This window comes from Gigantopelta aegis, unplaced genomic scaffold (genome assembly GCF_016097555.1).
Source record: "Gigantopelta aegis isolate Gae_Host unplaced genomic scaffold, Gae_host_genome ctg4746_pilon_pilon, whole genome shotgun sequence".
Classification (NCBI taxonomy): domain Eukaryota; kingdom Metazoa; phylum Mollusca; class Gastropoda; order Neomphalida; family Peltospiridae; genus Gigantopelta; species Gigantopelta aegis.
This window is the reverse complement of record NW_024534019.1, coordinates 1,668-20,430: the sequence shown is the minus strand read 5'-3', so window position 1 is coordinate 20,430 and position 18,763 is coordinate 1,668. Positions and strand designations below refer to the sequence as shown.

Genomic DNA, 18,763 nt, shown 5'->3' with positions numbered 1-18,763 from the left:
TCCTAAGGAGTTTGTTCTAACCACTATCTAATTCCTTCCTTCTTCTTGTTTGGTTACTTTTCAATAACAGCTTTAGCTTCTTTTGCTCTCTTTGAAGTTGTTGTTTCAGTTCTGCCAGTTCATTTTGAGCTTCAAAGTTGACCTGCCTCAATGCAGCTCTGAAGAGAATAGTGTAAGTCACTAATATCCTTTTCAAGTTGTTTGATCTGTAATATGTATACAATGATACATCTCATTAACATGGCCATGAGTACCTTTTGAAGCAATCTATTTTTTGTCCTTTCTCCCATTCTTGTTTCAGCTTCCTTGAATGCCTTATTTTTAAAGGTCGATAGTTTTTGTTCAAGGCACAGCTGATTCATCTCATTGTATTGTTTTTGAAAGTTCTTGACGTAGAGATGAGAGAGCTCGTCCTAAAAAACAAGAATATATTACATCAAAAAATATGCTAAGAATACCTGAGTTTATTTGTCCAGTCCTTTTCCATTTGTTGTTGTATTGTATGTTCTGTTTTGACCATTTCTTCTTTATGTGTAGACACTGTTTGGACTAAATTACCTTTAAAACATCCATGACAGCTACAGTGTAAAGTAACAGAAATTTATACTGTATATATATTCAGGAAAGCATACTTGGAGTTGTGTAGCTTCAGCTTTAAATGAATCCCTTTCTTCTGCAAAGACTTCAAGTCATTCTTACAAGTTGGCAAGCTCTTGCCTCAACTCATCTACAAATACTGGTCATTGAGGCCAATTGTCTTTCTTTTTCTGCTAATGTAGATCTGCAAATTGGTCATAATTATCTTGAAGCTTTCTAAGCTTAGTTTTTTTTCATTAGTTCTTTCTGATAGAGTCTGTGACAAAAATGGCTAGTTTTCAGTCTGATGCTTTTCAGATAATGTGGACAATTCTGATGATTTTTTTTGAGTCCAAGTTGTGCTTGTAGTACGTCTAACTTCTCTTTCATTTCTTTCTGTAGAGTATTCAGCTCTGTAAAAAAAATTATAAAGTTAACTGAGGATTATTATCAAATACAACCTTGTTGATGTTGCTCTCTCAGTTTTTGAAAATTGATCTGAAATAGTTCTCTCTCAAGAGAAGTCTCCTTTTCGTTAATTTAGAATGAGCTGCTTCAATCTCCGTCTGGCATATTGAGGCATGAAGTTCGACGTTTCTTTGACTTTGATGGTTCCTAATTCCTGAGAAAAGTTGTATTCTGATTATAACATATCTATGAAACAACAATTATACCTTCTCCAAGTGTCTGTATCTTTTGAAGTGCCTCTTCAAGGAGTATTGGTTGGCTTTTGAGTGCCTCTTTCTTTTTCCTGCTCTAATTGGCAGACTTGTTCTGTGGAGAGTTTGAATTTCTTCTAAGGTCAACCTATTGAGTGTTCATAATTGGTTTTAAGGGCTTCCAAAACTCTCCTAAGTTAGCTGGAAAGAGATTGAAGATAATTCTATAAGGTCATGCAATAGATAGTATAAGTACCTGCCATCTGCTTCAGTTTCAATGCATTGTTGTTGATGCCTTTCTATTGCAGTGGAAGCTTTATCTGTGAACAGAGTGGGACTTGTTTTTGCAAGTTGCTAATCTCAATCTCTTTCTCCTTCAGACTGTCTCTCATGCTATCAAATTCTTTTTCTTTTCTGAGACAGATCCCTCTCTAAATCTCTTCCTCTCTGTTCTGTCGGAGCCAACCTGTCTTTGGTTTCACTGAGCTCTACAGAAATGTTTGACAGTGGTTGATTTTAACTGAGTCTCTTTTAGTTTTAAAGTTAAGTTCCAATGTTTGGCATTTCTCCTCGCTTTCCTTGACCTTATTTTGTAATATGCCCAGCTTGTTCACTAGTGTTTTTTTAAGGATTGCAATTCTTGTACATGTTGCCTCTTGTAAATCTCTGATTTGCTGTTCGTGGTTCTCCTTCATGAGTTGCATATTCTGCTTGTGTATTCGGTGCAGCTTCACTGTATATGAATATATACAGAATAAGAACAACATTATATCCACCATTGGACTTGTAATTCTGATTCCAATGTCTCTATTCTCTTTTCTTTATTTCATCAGCAATCTTCAGTTCAGCTATCATCATATCATTCTTCTTTTGCAGATCAAGGCAGTCTTTCTCACGATTAGGACAATTGAAGTTTACATCATTTAGACACTTGGATATTGCTTTGATTTTTTCTAAATGCTGCTCTCGAATAGAATGAATCGACCTTCTACCTCAGCAGTATAACTCATCTACATCAAAGAAAAGAGCATACTGTTATTAGCTCTATATCTAACTAACATGCTCATTGGTCAGTCTCTCTTTCTCTTTCTCTATGTCTGCCAGCTGAACTTGTAGATTTTCAACACGTGTTCTTTCTTCCTCCCCATTGTTTGAGTCGCGAAGAACTCTCATCAATAAGACAACTGATCTCACTTTATGCTGAGCTGCTTGAGACTCCATCTCTTTTTCATGATCATCAATTTAGTGTGCAAGTTATGAAAACCTATAATGTGCAGAACATGGTGATAGGGTGGCTAGCTAGCTGCTATAACCCCTTGTTAAACAATTAGACACTACACACAAACCAAAAATAAATGAATGTTTGGATGATTGACTGGAAAGTTTATTAAAAGCTGATTGTATTTTTACATATGCTTGATTACAAGACTTTAGCTGTTAGTAAATACAACTGTGGCTGTCAGCTTTGGTACTTATTTTGGAACTAATATGTTGTACTACAACTAGTCAATACAACCAGAAAATCAGTGAACAAGTGTATCTTTCCAATGTGGGGACTCTCTGGATCAAGCCTTAATCAGTGCAACCATAATGAGGCTAACCTTAGTGAGTTGTGCAATCTTTTTTAAGACTTTTCGATGATATTCTCTAGGAATATTGTCTCCAGCTAGAGTATGAAGAGAAATTGTAACTCCCAACAGTCAATCCTTTGTCTGCCATCACAGGAATCGGTAATCTATGGAATTGTAAACTGGTTACAGTAAAAGTGATGATCTCATGATAGTTCAACTTGTTTATTAGTTGTCATAGTAACAATTGCCACCATTGTGGGTGTGGCGTAGTAAAGGTGTGGCAATCACGAGACGCTCTCTTGAGAAAACAACTTGCAAGTGTATCATGAAATAATATAAATAGACAAGAGTTTCTTATCTGGAGGAAAAATCTCATATTCTATGAATTTAATATGCCCCGGTGGAATCCATGTTCGTCGGAACAAGGGCTACCGTTATACGACAAACCAGCCAGAGAGAGACATGCTGTGTCAGTCACCTGTAGTATATTGTCATAATTTGCATGATTACAGCACTCTCTCACCTCAGTGGCTACATCTGGTTCTACTGTCTGTAACTGTGTGTTTGGTTTAACTAAAGTGCACTGTGTGAACCCCAACTCAGCCTCACATACATGTGAAGACTTAGCAAGTGAGTTTTACTCCAAGTTGCTAATAATTATAACTAGAATTATAAGAACCAAGTACTTCAACTAATGTTAGTAAAAATTCTTTACTATTAATTTTACATTGTATTTGCTTAGCAAGTAGTGCAATAGAAAACATTATTGCAAAATAAATCAGTTTTAAAATAAATTAAGTTATTAATGGAACTATAATGTTTGTATCAACTACAAAACAACAAAACCAAATATGATAATTATAAAATACTTACAATATTTTTCTTATCCAGTGACACTTTATTACAAGACCTCCCCGAGATTCTAATATCGTGTATTCTAAGTATTAGTGTTTTGACCATCATCTCTTCTTCAGTGGCCACTTTTATCAGTTTGGCTACCCTCGAGAAAAATTGGAGTTTATTCGTCATTTTTCTGTATTTAACCCATTGTATCATGTAAGTTATATTACAATTTGTACCAAATACAGTATGCTATGAGCGGAGTAGACATCCTGTTATTAATTAAAAACCCTATATGGCTTAATATTAATTGTCTCTGTCTTACCTTTTAGTGTTGTGTATAATTCTTGTTGCTGGATTCTGGCTGGCTGTTTGTGAGACACTTGCCTGTCAGTTCAGCTATGAAGATCAAAGCAAATTCAGGATACTGTTAGCTTTGGTTACGCTTTTTATGTATATATTTCCAGTGGTATCTTACTCTTCTGTGCTGCTTGTTTGAAACTTGATCAGAGCACGCAGTGCAGCTGAAAGGAGAAGACAACATAGACGGCATTTTAGGGTAAGGAAAATTAGAGATTAATACGTCCACCATTTGTCATTCTATACCTAACAGAGTGAATATATACTGACTGTCTGCAAAAAGAGCTTATACATTATACTTTATTTCTAACTGTATCATTAGTAGGAAGAGATACTTTACCTTTCTAAATAAACAAATGAAAAATGATTAAAAATGTACTAGTGATGTTTAGTTAACTATAACTAAAACCAAAACCATTCTAAAATATACATAACGAACTAAAACTAACTAAAAACTCTAATTGATCCATACAAAGGTTGAAGAACCTTGACATAAAATCAATGACAGAAATGAATAACTAGTTTTCAATACCTATCAATAAAAACCTAGCAGTACATATCTATATATATACATGTGCTACTTCTATATATCTTGTGTAACATCTATCAACTAACACCATACAGTATATTTAGCAGCCAGATTATATCAATAGCATAAAACTAATAGATTATTTAGCAATATGTGTTTATAGACTTAGTCCAATTATATTATGGACTAAATAAACACTTATTGCATGCAATAATGAGAGGAGGAGTTAACTGAATGAAAGTATATAGAAATGATTGTATTGATGTAAGGAAAATCTTGAAAAATAACTTCTGTACATCTATCTAAAGATTTCAGTTAAGCATATTGCCCAGTACTTTACCTATTTTAACTACAATCACATACAATACTTAGTATTAGAAATAAACTAGCTAGAACAGGAGTAAAATGAATGATAATAAACTAAATTTATTGTATAAGAGCCCAAAACTAACTAATAATAATAAACAATACTATTGATATCACAATTACTTGTTTACTTTAACTGTCTTGTTTTCCAGACAAAGATTGTTGAACTTGAGAAGACCTCATCGATATTCACAGCTACCACCCCAACAGATCTCACAAAGTCCAAACTCAATAAGAAATGAAAATGTAAACGAGGGAGACAATCCTCCAGAATATGTTCAGATAGCTACCACAACATTTATGGGTGACAATGATGAGGATTCTGAATCCTTGGTACCTCCACCCCCTCCATATGTACCTTGATTAGTTGTTGTTAATATATTTTGTGTATAAATTCTGGCTACTATTATATTATTTTATTTCATCTTAGTACTTTAATATGTCTTGCTGTTCATAATTGAAACTATAATAACTCTTGTTAATGGTACATCATATAATAATAATAGTTAATAAAAGGATTATTTATAGGTGTGACCTTGATTTATTCTGTCATGAAGTATGTCATCAACAGATGGATACATCCAATCAGTTTTTTGTAAATTTTTGGCCTTTTTTTGAGTATTCTTCTTTCATAGATTCTCTCTTCTTCTTCTGTTCATCAGAGAGGACATGATCAAGCTATAGTACATTAAAGATTTATCAAAATTAACAGTACACACAATAATTATTCTAGAGCATTAACGATTATTATAATGTTATAGAAAATTGAATTATTGCAGGTAATTAGAGATCAATAGCCAGTTAGGACTAAAGTGCATGTGACCTGTTGTATTGTGGTTGCCTGGGAGTCACCAGTACTTATATCAGGCTACAACAACTTCTTAAGCAAAGGGGTCTGTTTTTAGACACTCTATATCAAGTAAACACACTAACAGGAAAATTTTAGGTTGCTACCCTTTAATTAAATAGATGGTTTGTTCTATTACTAAACCCAACCCTCTTTTCTTTCAACTAAAAAATTATGCCTAAAAAGACGTCGTTTGTAAACCATTATTGTATATGACAACTTTGGATAGTAAATGTATCCCTATTTAAACTGACCATGTGGTCTTTAGTTAGTATCGTTAATAGTTCTTGTACTCTTTCATATTCTTCTGTAGGGTAAACGGCGATTAAACGGACGGGTCCTTTTTTCGGACGCTATATCTTCAGACCTGAAGATGCTATTGATATGGAACCAACTGAATCTGAAAGAGAAGGCTTTTAAACCTTGGAGTTGCAAAAATAAACTAGATCGCAAGTATAGCCTTGATGTTGGAGGCGGGAGAAAAGGAAGTCTTGGTAAATGTTTACTCGAACGGGTGGTACCATTGAACGGACAGCACTTAACACTTGAGACAGAACAAACCAATTGTTCCAATCTAACAAATATAATTTGTTCACATATCGAAATACATCTGTAATAAATTTCAGCTAAAGCTGACTACGATGTGACTAACTATGGTAGATGAGAAAATATTCAGCACGGGGGCCCATTAAACGGACAACTACGGTAAGCAGAGTGACAAGCACGTGTGTGAAGTGAAAATTGAATTTGAAATTTTGTCCAACTCTCAGTCGACTAATCTGTGTATGAAGATAGGATATCTATCGTTGAAAAGGTAGTATAGAAGTAAATTTAGGCATTTTTTACTTATGGTTCATATTTTATAGCATCATGGCCGGCCAAAGTGATTTTATTCCACTGCAGTCTGCCCAACCTGATAAGGTTAGACTAAAAAGAGCAGTCCAGTCAGTTCATGACGGTTTGTCGATAAGAAGAGCAGCAGAAGAGTATGGTATACCCAAATCTACTCTTTATGATCACGTGTCCGGTAAAGTAGCACTTAATGCTAGGCGTGGTCGCCACAAGCACTTAGACTCTGTTGAAGAAACAAACTTGTCATCATTTTTAATAAAACTGTGCAAAGTTAGGCTGTGCTCGTACAAGAAAAAGAAGCTATTACTATTGCACAGCAGGTGGTCAATGAAAAGGGAATAAATGCTAATGTAACAACTAGCTGGTGGAAATCTTTTGTTAGTAGGCATCCAGAATTATCATTAAGAGTAAGTGAATGTGTTTCTCGTGCTAGAGCTATTGGGACAAATAAAGTGGCACTAGAAAAGTACTTTGATTTATTATGTCAAACCTTGTCTAAGGAAGGATTACAAGAGTGCCCATGCCAGATCTTCAATTTAGATGAGACAGGAATTCCACTTGATCCACCTCCACCAAAAGTAATTGCAAAAAAAGGTCAAAAGCATCCAACATCTCTTACTAGTGGCAAAAAGAGCCAAGTTTACTGTTCTAGCCTGTGTTAGTGCTGGAGGTTACTGCATGCCTCCTCTAGTAATATTTAAATCACAAACACTACAAGATGGAATGGATGTAGGGGAAGTTCCAGGAACAATGTATGGTTTGTCAGAAAGTGGGTGGATCAACAAAGAAATTTTCTCTGATTGGTTTACTTTTCATTTTCTAAGATATGCCCCACCAGCTCGTCCATTATTGATACTAATGGACGGTCATTCATCTCATTTCACACCTGATTTCATACATAGGGCAGCAAATGAGAAAATCATAGTAATGTGTCTCCCTCCCAACAGTACACACCGCACCAAACCATTGGATAAAGGTGCTTTTTTCTCCCCTTAAACAAGCATGGAGAGAAGAATGTCATGCATTCCTGTTGAAGAACCCCGGAAAAGTCGTTTCTAAGTTTTCTTTCTCCACAATATTTAGCAAATCATGGCTGAAAGCTATGACACCTTTGAATATAATTTCAGGATTTCGTAACACAGGTATTTACCCTTTGACAAGACAAAATTGCTCCCTGCTGAAGATAAGAGCTCCCCCATATCAAGTCAACACATCCCATTTCTGCAGCCTCTTCAGACACCTCAACCCCAGTCTCATTTTCATATCCATGTTTATCAGTCTACTCCACCTTCTACCCTTGAGCATTCTCAATTGCACTCTATCAATATCACACCATCACCTTCATGTCATTTAAGTCCTTCTAATCTATCAAAGTTAAGATCATTAAGTAGGATGTCGTGTTATGATCCATCTTATTATGACTCACCACTATCACCAGAGAGGGACAATAGTGACAACTCAATAACAGAAGATGACTTTGTATTTACTGCTGAAGAAGAAGCAAAGTATAGAAGAAGACAAGAGGAAGGTTATGACATTGATACTGATACTCGTTATAATGCATGGCTGAGGTCACAGCATACGTTCACTTCTCAAAAACCGCTCGACACCATTGCAGCTAGTGGACATCAAACATGTTATGATCCATCATATTATGACTCACCACTATCACCAGAGAGGAACAATGATGACAACCTCAATAACAGAAGATGACTTTGTATTTACTGCTGAAGAAGAAGCAAAGTATAGAAGAAGACAAGGGAAGGTTATGATATTGATACTGATACTCGTTATAATACATGGCTGAGGTTACAGCATACATTTACTGCTCCAAAACAGCTTGACACTAACATAGCTCAACCTGTCAATCTGCTCAAACGAACTGGAACATTGGCTAAAGTATTGGACAAAGAAATATCTTCTATTAAGTTACCTGTTTTATCAAATCCTTCTTCCTCTGCTAAGGTGATCACAAGTGAAGAAAAATCGAAAGAGATTAAAAGAAAGGGAAGAGAAAATAATCGCTGAAATCAAAAGAAAAGAACGAAACAAAATGGAAAGGGAAAGAAAACGAGATGAAAAGAACAAAGAAAAGAAAGAACAGCACCAACGGAAGATTGAGGCACAACTGAAACGGATTCAAGAACAACAGGAGAAGATTAACAAACAGAAAGAAAAGATAGAGCATGAACAGAAACTACTACTACAAGGTTAGTAATTAAGGTGTGTGTGACCTGTGTATATTCATAATCAACTATATAGTATATATGCACTGTAACCTCTTTCATTAACATCACTACTAAGTGTAGTATGTGTAGATCTACTACCTCCTCCAGTTAATCCAGTAGGAACGACATCTAATGAACTATATAATCACGGCAACTCTTATTAAACCTTGGGTTTTGGCATATTGTGTTGGCATGACAAATTGACATCAAATTATTTAGAGAAGTTGTATGAGTAACAGATATAGTAGACACTATTTCTATAACTGCACTCATCATGATTTGCAAAGATAAAAGATTAATGTATCATAACTCAGCTAGTATTTATCATACAGAATATTCCCACTGGAATAACTGGACAAAGTAGGAGATATACATGCACTCAACTTACTAACAATGTAATAGTCCTTTTATAGTTAGCTAGAATATAATGTTTTTAATGATATAGATGTTGTTCCTACTGGACAAGGTACTAGATCTACACGCACTCAACTTACTAAAGAAAGAGGTAATAGTTCTTTTATAGTTAACTAGAATATAATGTATTTAATGATATAGATGTTGTTCCTACTGGACAAGGTACTAGAGCTACATGTACTCAACTTACTAAAGAAAGAGGTAATATTTCTTTTATAGTTAACTAGAATATAATGTATTTAATGATATAGATGTTGTTCCTACTGGACAAGGTACTAGATCTACACGCACTCAACTTACTAAAGAGAGAGGTAATAGTTCTTTTTAGTTAACTAGAATATAATGTATTTAATGATACAGATGTTGTTCCTACTGGACAAGGTACTAGAGCTACACGCACTCAACTTACTAAAGAAAGAGGTAATAGTTCTTTTATAGTTAACTAGAATATAATGTATTTAATGATACAGATATTGTTCCTACTGGACAAGGTACTAGAGCTACACGCACTCAACTTACTAAAGAAAGAGGTAATAGTTCTTTTATAGTTAACTAGAATATAATGTATTTAATGATACAGATGTTGTTCCTACTGGAGTAACTGGGCGAGGTACTAGATCTGGATGCACTCAACTTACTAATGAGAGAGGTAATAGTTTTTTTTATAGTTAACTAGAATATAATGTATTTAATGATATAGATGTTGTTCCTACTGGACTAGGTACTAGATCTACACGTGCTCAACTTGCTAATGAGAGAGGTAATAGTTCTTTTATAGTTAACTAGAATATAATGTATTTAATGATACAGATATTGTTCCTACTGGACAAGGTACTAGATCTACACGCACTCAACTTACTAAAGAAAGAGGTAATAGTTCTTTTATAGTTAACTAGAATATAATGTATTTAATGATATAGATGTTGTTCCTACTGGACTAGGTACTAGATCTACACGTGTTCAACTTGCTAATGAGAGAGGTAATAGTTCTTTTATAGTTAACTAGAATATAATGTATTTAATGATACAGATATTGTTCCTACTGGACAAGGTACTAGATCTACACGCACTCAACTTACTAAAGAAGAGGTAATAGTTCTTTTATAGTTAACTAGAATATAATGTATTTAATGATACAGATGTTGTTCCTACTGGAGTAACTGGGCGAGGTACTAGATCTGGATGCACTCAACTTACTAATGAGAGAGGTAATAGTTCTTTTATAGTTAACTAGAATATAATGTATTTAATGATATAGATGTTGTTCCCACTGGACTAGGTACTAGATCTACACGTGCTCAACTTGCTAATGAGAGAGGTAATAGTTCTTTTTATAGTTAACTAGAATATAATGTATTTAATGATACAGATATTGTTCCTACTGGACAAGGTACTAGATCTACACGCACTCAACTTACTAAAGAAGAGGTAATAGTTCTTTTATAGTTAACTAGAATATAATGTATTTAATGATACAGATGTTGTTCCTACTGGAGTAACTGGGCGAGGTACTAGATCTAGATGCACTCAACTTACTAATGAGAGAGGTAATAGTTCTTTTATAGTTAACTAGAATATAATGTATTTAATGATATAGATGTTGTTCCTACTGGACTAGGTACTAGATCTACACGTGCTCAACTTGCTAATGAGAGAGGTAATAGTTCTTTTATAGTTAACTAGAATATATGTATTTAATGATACAGATATTGTTCCTACTGGACAAGGTACTAGAGCTACAAGCACTCAACTTACTAAAGAAAGAGGTAATAGTTCTTTTATAGTTAACTAGAATATAATGTATTTAATGATACAGATGTTGTTCCTACTGGAGTAACTGGGCGAGGTACTAGATCTGGATGCACTCAACTTACTAATGAGAGAGGTAATAGTTCTTTTATAGTTAACTAGAATATAATGTATTTAATGATACAGATATTGTTCCTACTGGACAAGGTACTAGAGCTACAAGCACTCAACTTACTAAAGAAAAAGAGGTAATAGTTCTTTTATAGTTAACTAGAATATAATGTATTTAATGATACAGATGTTGTTCCTACTGGAGTAACTGGGCGAGGTACTAGATCTGGATGCACTCAACTTACTAATGAGAGAGGTAATAGTTCTTTTATAGTTAACTAGAATATAATGTATTTAATGATACAGATATTGTTCCTACTGGACAAGGTACTAGAGCTACAAGCACTCAACTTACTAAAGAAAGAGGTAATAGTTTATTTATAGTTAACTAGAATATAATGTATTTAATGATACAGATGTTGTTCCTACTGGAGTAACTGGGCGAGGTACTAGATCTGGATGCACTCAACTTACTAATGAGAGAGGTAATAGTTCTTTTATAGTTAACTAGAATATAATGTATTTAATGATATAGATGTTGTTCCTACTGGACTAGGTACTAGATCTACACGTGCTCAACTTGCTAATGAGAGAGGTAATAGTTCTTTTATAGTTAACTAGAATATAATGTATTTAATGATACAGATATTGTTCCTACTGGACAAGGTACTAGAACTACACGCACTCAACTTACTAAAGAAAGAGGTAATAGTTCTTTTATAGTTAACTAGAATATAATGTATTTAATGATACAGATGTTGTTCCTACTGGAGTAACTGGGCGAGGTACTAGATCTGGATGCACTCAACTTACTAATGAGAGAGGTAATAGTACTTTTATAGTTAACTAGAGTATGTTGTATTTATTGATATAGATATTGTTCCTATTGGATTTACTGAACAAGTTACTAGATCTACACGCAGTAATGTTAATGAGAGAGGTAATTATAATTAATTTTTACAAATAATATTTTGTATCCAGCAGACACTGGACAAGTTATTACAAATTGCGAAGATAAGAAGTGTGAGCATCCCAAAGCTTATAAGTGGGTAGAATGTGAGTACTGTGGAGGATGGTTTCATCAAGTTTGTGTTGGATTGAAACTAAGGATGAAAAATACAGTCAACTTCTTCTGTGACAAATGTCAATAATTTTTGTATTCATGTAATGTGACAAATGTCTATAATTTTTGTATTCACGTAATAATTAATTAGGCCTACATACACTATTGCTACAATAAAATTAATACTTTAAAATTATAAAGCCACACCCTTTTGTTACGTATGTCCGTTTAATGGGCCCGCGTGCTGAATATTTCTCATCTACCATAGTTAGTTACATCGTAGTCAGCTTTAGCTGAAATTTATTACAGATGTATTTCGATATGTGAACAAATTATATTTGTTAGATTTGGAACAATGGGTTTGTTCTGTCTCAAGTGTTAAGTGCTGTCCGTTCAATGGTACCACCCGTTCGAGTAAAACATTTACCAAGACTTCCTTTTCTCCCGCCTCCAACATCAAGGCTATACTTGCGATCTAGTTAATTTTTGCAACTCCAAGGTTTAAAAGCCTTCTCTTTCAGATTCAGTTGGTTCCATATCAATAGCATCTTCAGGTCTGAAGATATAGCGTCCGAAAAAAGGACCCGTCCGTTTAATCGCCGTTTACCCTAGTTGGGGTTTTGATTACTTTATCATCAGATTGTTGTTGTTGTTGCTGTTGAAGATCCACCCAATGGACTGAGGGGGCAGTAGAGTATCCACAGTCAGGTGTAACAGGAAAGCTCATTATAATAGATTCATTGATTATGAATAATATTTAAATTTGGCGGATATGTAGGATGTTTGAAATAGGATCACTATTGCATCATCCAATCATAATAGACTTTGAAGTCAATCTAAACTAGGATGGGTCACAACTGTTGACAGACCATGGTCGTGATCTAACAACCTGACATATAAGGAAAGACGTACGTAGTGTACCACACAGTTCTAGTCTCAGAAAGAAGTGAACTCTATATTTCAAAATGCCCGGCAAAGTTGCAAGCAAGAAAGGCGAGAAAAAAAAGCTTGCCACCAAATCTAAGGTTTCTACAGATAAGAAAAAGAGAAGAAAGAACCGAAAGGAGAGCTATTCCATCTACATCTACAAAGTTCTGAAGCAGGTACATCCCGAGACCGGTATCTCTAGTAAAGCTATGAGCATCATGAACTCCTTTGTAAACGACATCTTTGAGAGGATTGCTACTGAGGCTTCTCGTCTTGCCCAGTACAACAAGAAATCTACCATTACTAGTCGGGAAATTCAGACTGCTGTTCGTCTCTGGCTTCCTGGTGAGCTCTCCAAACATGCTGTCTCTGAGGGTACTAAGGCTGTCACCAAATACACCAGCAGCAAGTAAATCTCTAGACATACCAACAACAATTTTTCTTTTTAACCGGCTTTTCTAAAAGCCACTATATACCACAAAAGATTCAAACTGTTTTATAATAATTGTTAAGAATAAAACATGGTTTAATTCATTTATTACAAAACAATTGTTATATAACCATTAATGTAAGTGCTTAAGTTAAGGTGTGGCTTTGCATGTTGGAAAAAGAACAAGTAGCATATTACACAGGTGTGCTATCTACCACCTACAGAACTTTTCCCAGATTTGTCCAGCACATAGTCAAACTGAATTATTTATCAATAACTTCTTCAATTTTAGAGTCAAGATTATCCATTGTGATCATTTCTTCACTAGACATCTAGGAAAAAATTACTCATTAAATACCACCAAAGTATCAGTAATATATATATATATACCTTCTTGTCTTTAACTTCTTTCATCTTATTTCTTTTCTTTCTCTTTCTTTAACTGTTCTAATTATATCACCTTTCTCCTTTTTCTCTTTTAATTTTGCATCTTTGGCTGCTAATAACTCCATTCTGTATTAATAACCAGTTATAAAATGTATTATTCTGAAGTGGGTACCTTTTCTAGCCATTCTCTCGTTTTCTCTTTTATTGTCTTCAAATGCTTTTTCTTCCATTTCTCGCTCTAATTTAGCTTCTTCAGCAGCTTTAGCTGACAACATTTCTTCCTCTTGTTGTTTCTGTTTATAGTAAATATAATTATTGTATTTTTATGAAAAATTTTGAGTAAAATGTTCACAAGTGCATAACTTATTTTCATCAATGCATGTATCGTTGTGTACAGTAATGACTGTACGAGCTAACAAGATTGTGTTTATCAACCCCCAATATTTGTAACTTTGATAAAAATTAATATCACGTGACTCACTTTGTTTAGCCACTCCTCCCTAAATTGTCTTCTAAGACCTGTTACTTGTCTCCTGTATTTGGCTAAAGCTTGAGACTCCTCTTTGGGCATCTTGTACTTCAAGGCATACCGTCTAACTAGTTGAAGAGGAAAGATAAATCCAGAATGAGTGATACGAGCTCTAAACAGATACACGTGCGTGGCCATGCTAAGCCACGCCTTCTATGCTGAGCTTGCTATTGTTAACCCTTTTGTGTCTCCACGTGGTGTCATTATACAAAATGGTTGCTTTGAGAAAACTATTAGCAGAAGGTTATCCAAATCTTTAAACCCTTCTTTAAGTTTTTATTGCATTCTCTTATGTAAGCAGAAGTTACATGTTGTGGATTGATAGTATTTAGGTAAGGATTTTTATTTGTTGTAACATAAAAAAAGAGACAATAATACTTTACATTAGTAATATGAAAATACATTGAAACAAATATTTTGACACAAGTGATAACTATTTAGTGTCACACTCAGTATTACAGAATTGTCAAATGTAGTATTGCATTAGTTTTGGAATAGTACATGTAAGGTACATTAAGACTATCAAACATCAACACTGACTCAACTTAATACACAATTTATTTTTTTAAATCTAAATTTATTTTTTAAAACCCTTGTGTGTTGACCAAACAATCCCTCATCACTCACCACTCAGGCTTTTATTTAGGCTCCAGGATTCCCTGCTATTGCTAGCTGGGACAGCCACCATTGGCTTGGTAACCCCTCATCCAAAGACGAGACAATCCTGGCTGGAGCTTTGCCCTCACTTCAAACCATCCATACGGGATTTGAGCTCTGCAGGATCTCAACACAGTCATCGTAAGCAGGAACTGGGCCCCACAAATACACCAGCCTCATCACGAGACTACCAGCCCTATCCTAGTTGACCTTTTGTATACCCTTACGAGTATGCTGGTAACCATCTCAGAGGTCTAGATGCAACCCTGGCCTATCTGGCAAGATGACTATTTTGCTTTCTTTTATATGTACTGCAGATTTTATCTGACAACTTCTTGCGGGGCGGCACTGTGTACGCTTATGAACTTATTAATGGCAACTATGAATATGATTACTAGCATCAACTAACAAAACTTAAAATAATCAAAACTAAAATTATACTTTTAATGCCCAAGATATAAACTAGTCCTACTTAAGCAAACTATAACAACACTACTAATTATAATAATTTTTATCATTATTTTAATTTTATAGGGGCTTAAGAAATAAAAATCATTACCTAAACACTCTTCATTATCTTTTGTTGCTTCTATCTAAATTTATAACTGCTCCTTTAGTCCTTCGAGTGGTCCAACTTTGGATAACTTTCTCCAGCTAATGGCTGTTGACTTGTCATAGCTATGATTAGCTAATTACTATATAGGGTCAACCTTAGACTCTCTATCTAACAGTTAATACAAAAATGGACATTCATAATTTTATGTCTAAATTTTATAAGAAGTGGTGGCATAACTTTAAGCTTTTAAAAAAAGTGCAACATAAAAATATAGTACATCAAGAGAAACCAGATAATAATAAGTTATAAGCACAAAGTTAAAAATACCAGTTTTGGATATAATAAATCTATATTATCATCAACTCTCTTCTGGAGGTGGAGATAAGGAAAGAAGTTTAGGCTCATTTTATCCCTCTTAATTTTGCAGTAGGTGTAAGATATTCAGGTAGTTCTAATATTAACTTCTCAATTGTACATTGATCTTGTGAAGGGACAATGTCCTGATCCCTGATCTTTGGTAGTTTGTTAATGCCTTTGCCATTATGAAAGTGTTGTTATACCACTGCTATACCTGTAACATCCTGTATAAGTTTAGTAATACTTCAGTAAACATTCTCCTCTGTGACAGCATAAGTTTGCAACTTTGCATTAATTTGAATTTTTTTAACTTTAAAATATTATACCTGACTTTGTACATTCACAACATGCAAGTTTTCTGGTTGATTACAGGAATTTTAAAAAAAGGGTGGTTCATCAGACACTGGAAGACACCACTAACATAGCAATTGCTAGCTGTGTGGTGATACAAGGAGGCTGTAAATTATGTAAAACAGCATTGCTATAATTTTATTCCACGAATACCCGTATATAGTTTGCGCATGCGTAGACTAGTATTGAACAAAAGGGTTAAAAATTGAAGGCTAACCTAATGGCATTCAGAAAGCCCCACTGTAGAAGTACTTTAGAAATACTTTTTAAAAGAATACTACTACACAGCAATAGGAAGTATTCATTATCTTCTGTAGGTACGTGTACATGACATTGTGTGGTACGTTTATGTATATAAAGCATCGTCTAGTGACATAGAACCAGCTGTCATAGGTCATCCTTGGAGAATAGCTAGTGCTGTATGTGTCCAGCGATTCCCTGTTATTAGCCGAGCTAAGACATCTCTTGAACAGAAATTTGAGGACCATAAGGTACAAAATAATGTCACAGTGCACTATTGAGTGGTTTCTTAAGTCTTGATACCGATATGAACAATTATTTTATAATCTATAATAATATATGTTTTTTCAGGTTAATGTAAAGTTAAGACGCAGCCGTCTTTCTGACTATGAGCTCGAAGAAAGAGCTTATCTAGCAAAAAAAACAGGCAAGGGAAAGAAAGCATGGAGGAAGACATTGATGTAAGTGAGGTAAACAAATGAATTATGTTATCATATTTTGTACACAGATGTCTAAAGTTGATGGAGGAATGGAATTTGAAGAACTTGAAGAAGCAAGAGAGTTGGAATTACGATCTTTTCGAACTCAACCTCGGTAGTTCAGTGTTAATCTCATTATTAGTAATGTCTGATGATTATAGAGAGACAGAAGCAGACAGAACTGGAAATTATCACTCATTGTATCGTAAACTTGACAGCATTCTTTATTTGCTAGTAAAGAAACCAAGAGAACTTCATACTTGGCAAATGCCTCAAGGAGGACTGGATCAAGGAGAGAGCTTAATTCAAGTGAGTTAAAGAGTATACTTGATCAAGTTAATCAAGTAGTAGTATGGGGTTTCCACCTCTATATAGAGGCTCTCAGCGTGAACTATTGGAGGAATGTGGTTCTGAATTGAGTGTTCAGTTTCTTTTCAAAACACTCCAGTGGCTTATTTTCAGTATAGATATCCTGAAAAGATAGATGGTCTTATTGGATCCAAGTTAGTAACAGATAGTCCAATGGTATAGAGCTGGTAATAGACTTATTGGTTATTGAATCTTAAGTTGGTTACTGTTAACTTTGTTATTGTGTGAATGCTATAATTCTCTCTTACAGGTATTCTTTTTAAAAGCTCAGTTTATTTTCAGGAGAAGTGATTTTAAATAAAAGTGAATAGAAGACTATGTCTGGGTGACCAAACAAGAAATGAAGGATTATGTGTCTTTAAATTATTACAATGTCATCTCTCCAACATTATTAGATTAAACAATATAGTCTTTTTTCTGTTCTATGTAATACTTACGTCCGTTTTCACTTCACAAGTCGGAGGTCTTCATCTCCACTGCTGAATTCTTCCATTAATTCTTTCTCCTCTTTTTCTTCTTTTGTCTGCAGCACGACGACTACCTTCTCTCAGACACATCAGAATAACGGTCACTATGACAGATACAATAACACTCACACCTAGGCAAAGGATAGAATTGATAGCTTTTTAACAATTTCTCTGTTATAGATAGTAATCTTGGATCTGTAAATGAACAATACTATTAACAAATGCTTACCAACTGATCCTAAAAACACACCCAGTGGTACTCCAGCTTTGTCATTACATTGTGGTGTACAATAACCATCATCATTGTCATCATCAGCCATGATCCTGTCTCCAAAGAATCCTTGTCAGTATTACCTTTAGTATCATTGACAGTACTGCTATCTAATATACTACCGTGTCACTGTTGTCTGTAGTGTCAGGGTTGGACTGGATTATGGCTGATTGTCTCAGCAATAAATTTCCTCACTGACTTTAATACTTCGGACATATTCTTTGTTAGGTCCTCCGTTTGCTCTGTGAAATATAGTGAGTGGAATTTCAAACGAGAAATCAAGTCTGGTGGGTGACCGTGTCATGTATGATAGTTTTTTCTTAGGAATTGTGAACTCTAAAATGTTAGTATGCTCTTCCAAATAAAGAGCTTCCTTCAACTTTTAAATGACATCATTGGTTGTTTGTATGGCATTTGCCAGGGGAAAAAGAAGTCGTCATTCTCACCATGATCAAAGTAGTATTTCTGAGTGGAAATGCAGTGCTTGAAGGCCATGATTGAACGTGACTTTTTGTCCTTGCTTAATAATTGCATCAAATATCATGCTTGATGTTTGATAGCGATCAGTAAGTGGTTGG

General features: G+C 34.6%; 1 protein-coding gene across 1 annotated transcript; it reads left to right on the top strand.

The window, feature by feature from the left end:
• The first annotated feature begins 13,124 nt into the window (after window positions 1-13,124).
• On the top strand, window positions 13,125-13,505 carry LOC121392884 (late histone H2B.L4-like). The gene has a single exon (XM_041523931.1). It carries the CDS (start codon window positions 13,131-13,133, stop codon window positions 13,503-13,505), a length of 375 nt encoding a protein of 124 aa, XP_041379865.1. The 5' UTR covers window positions 13,125-13,130.
• The last annotated feature ends 5,258 nt before the right edge of the window (window positions 13,506-18,763 follow it).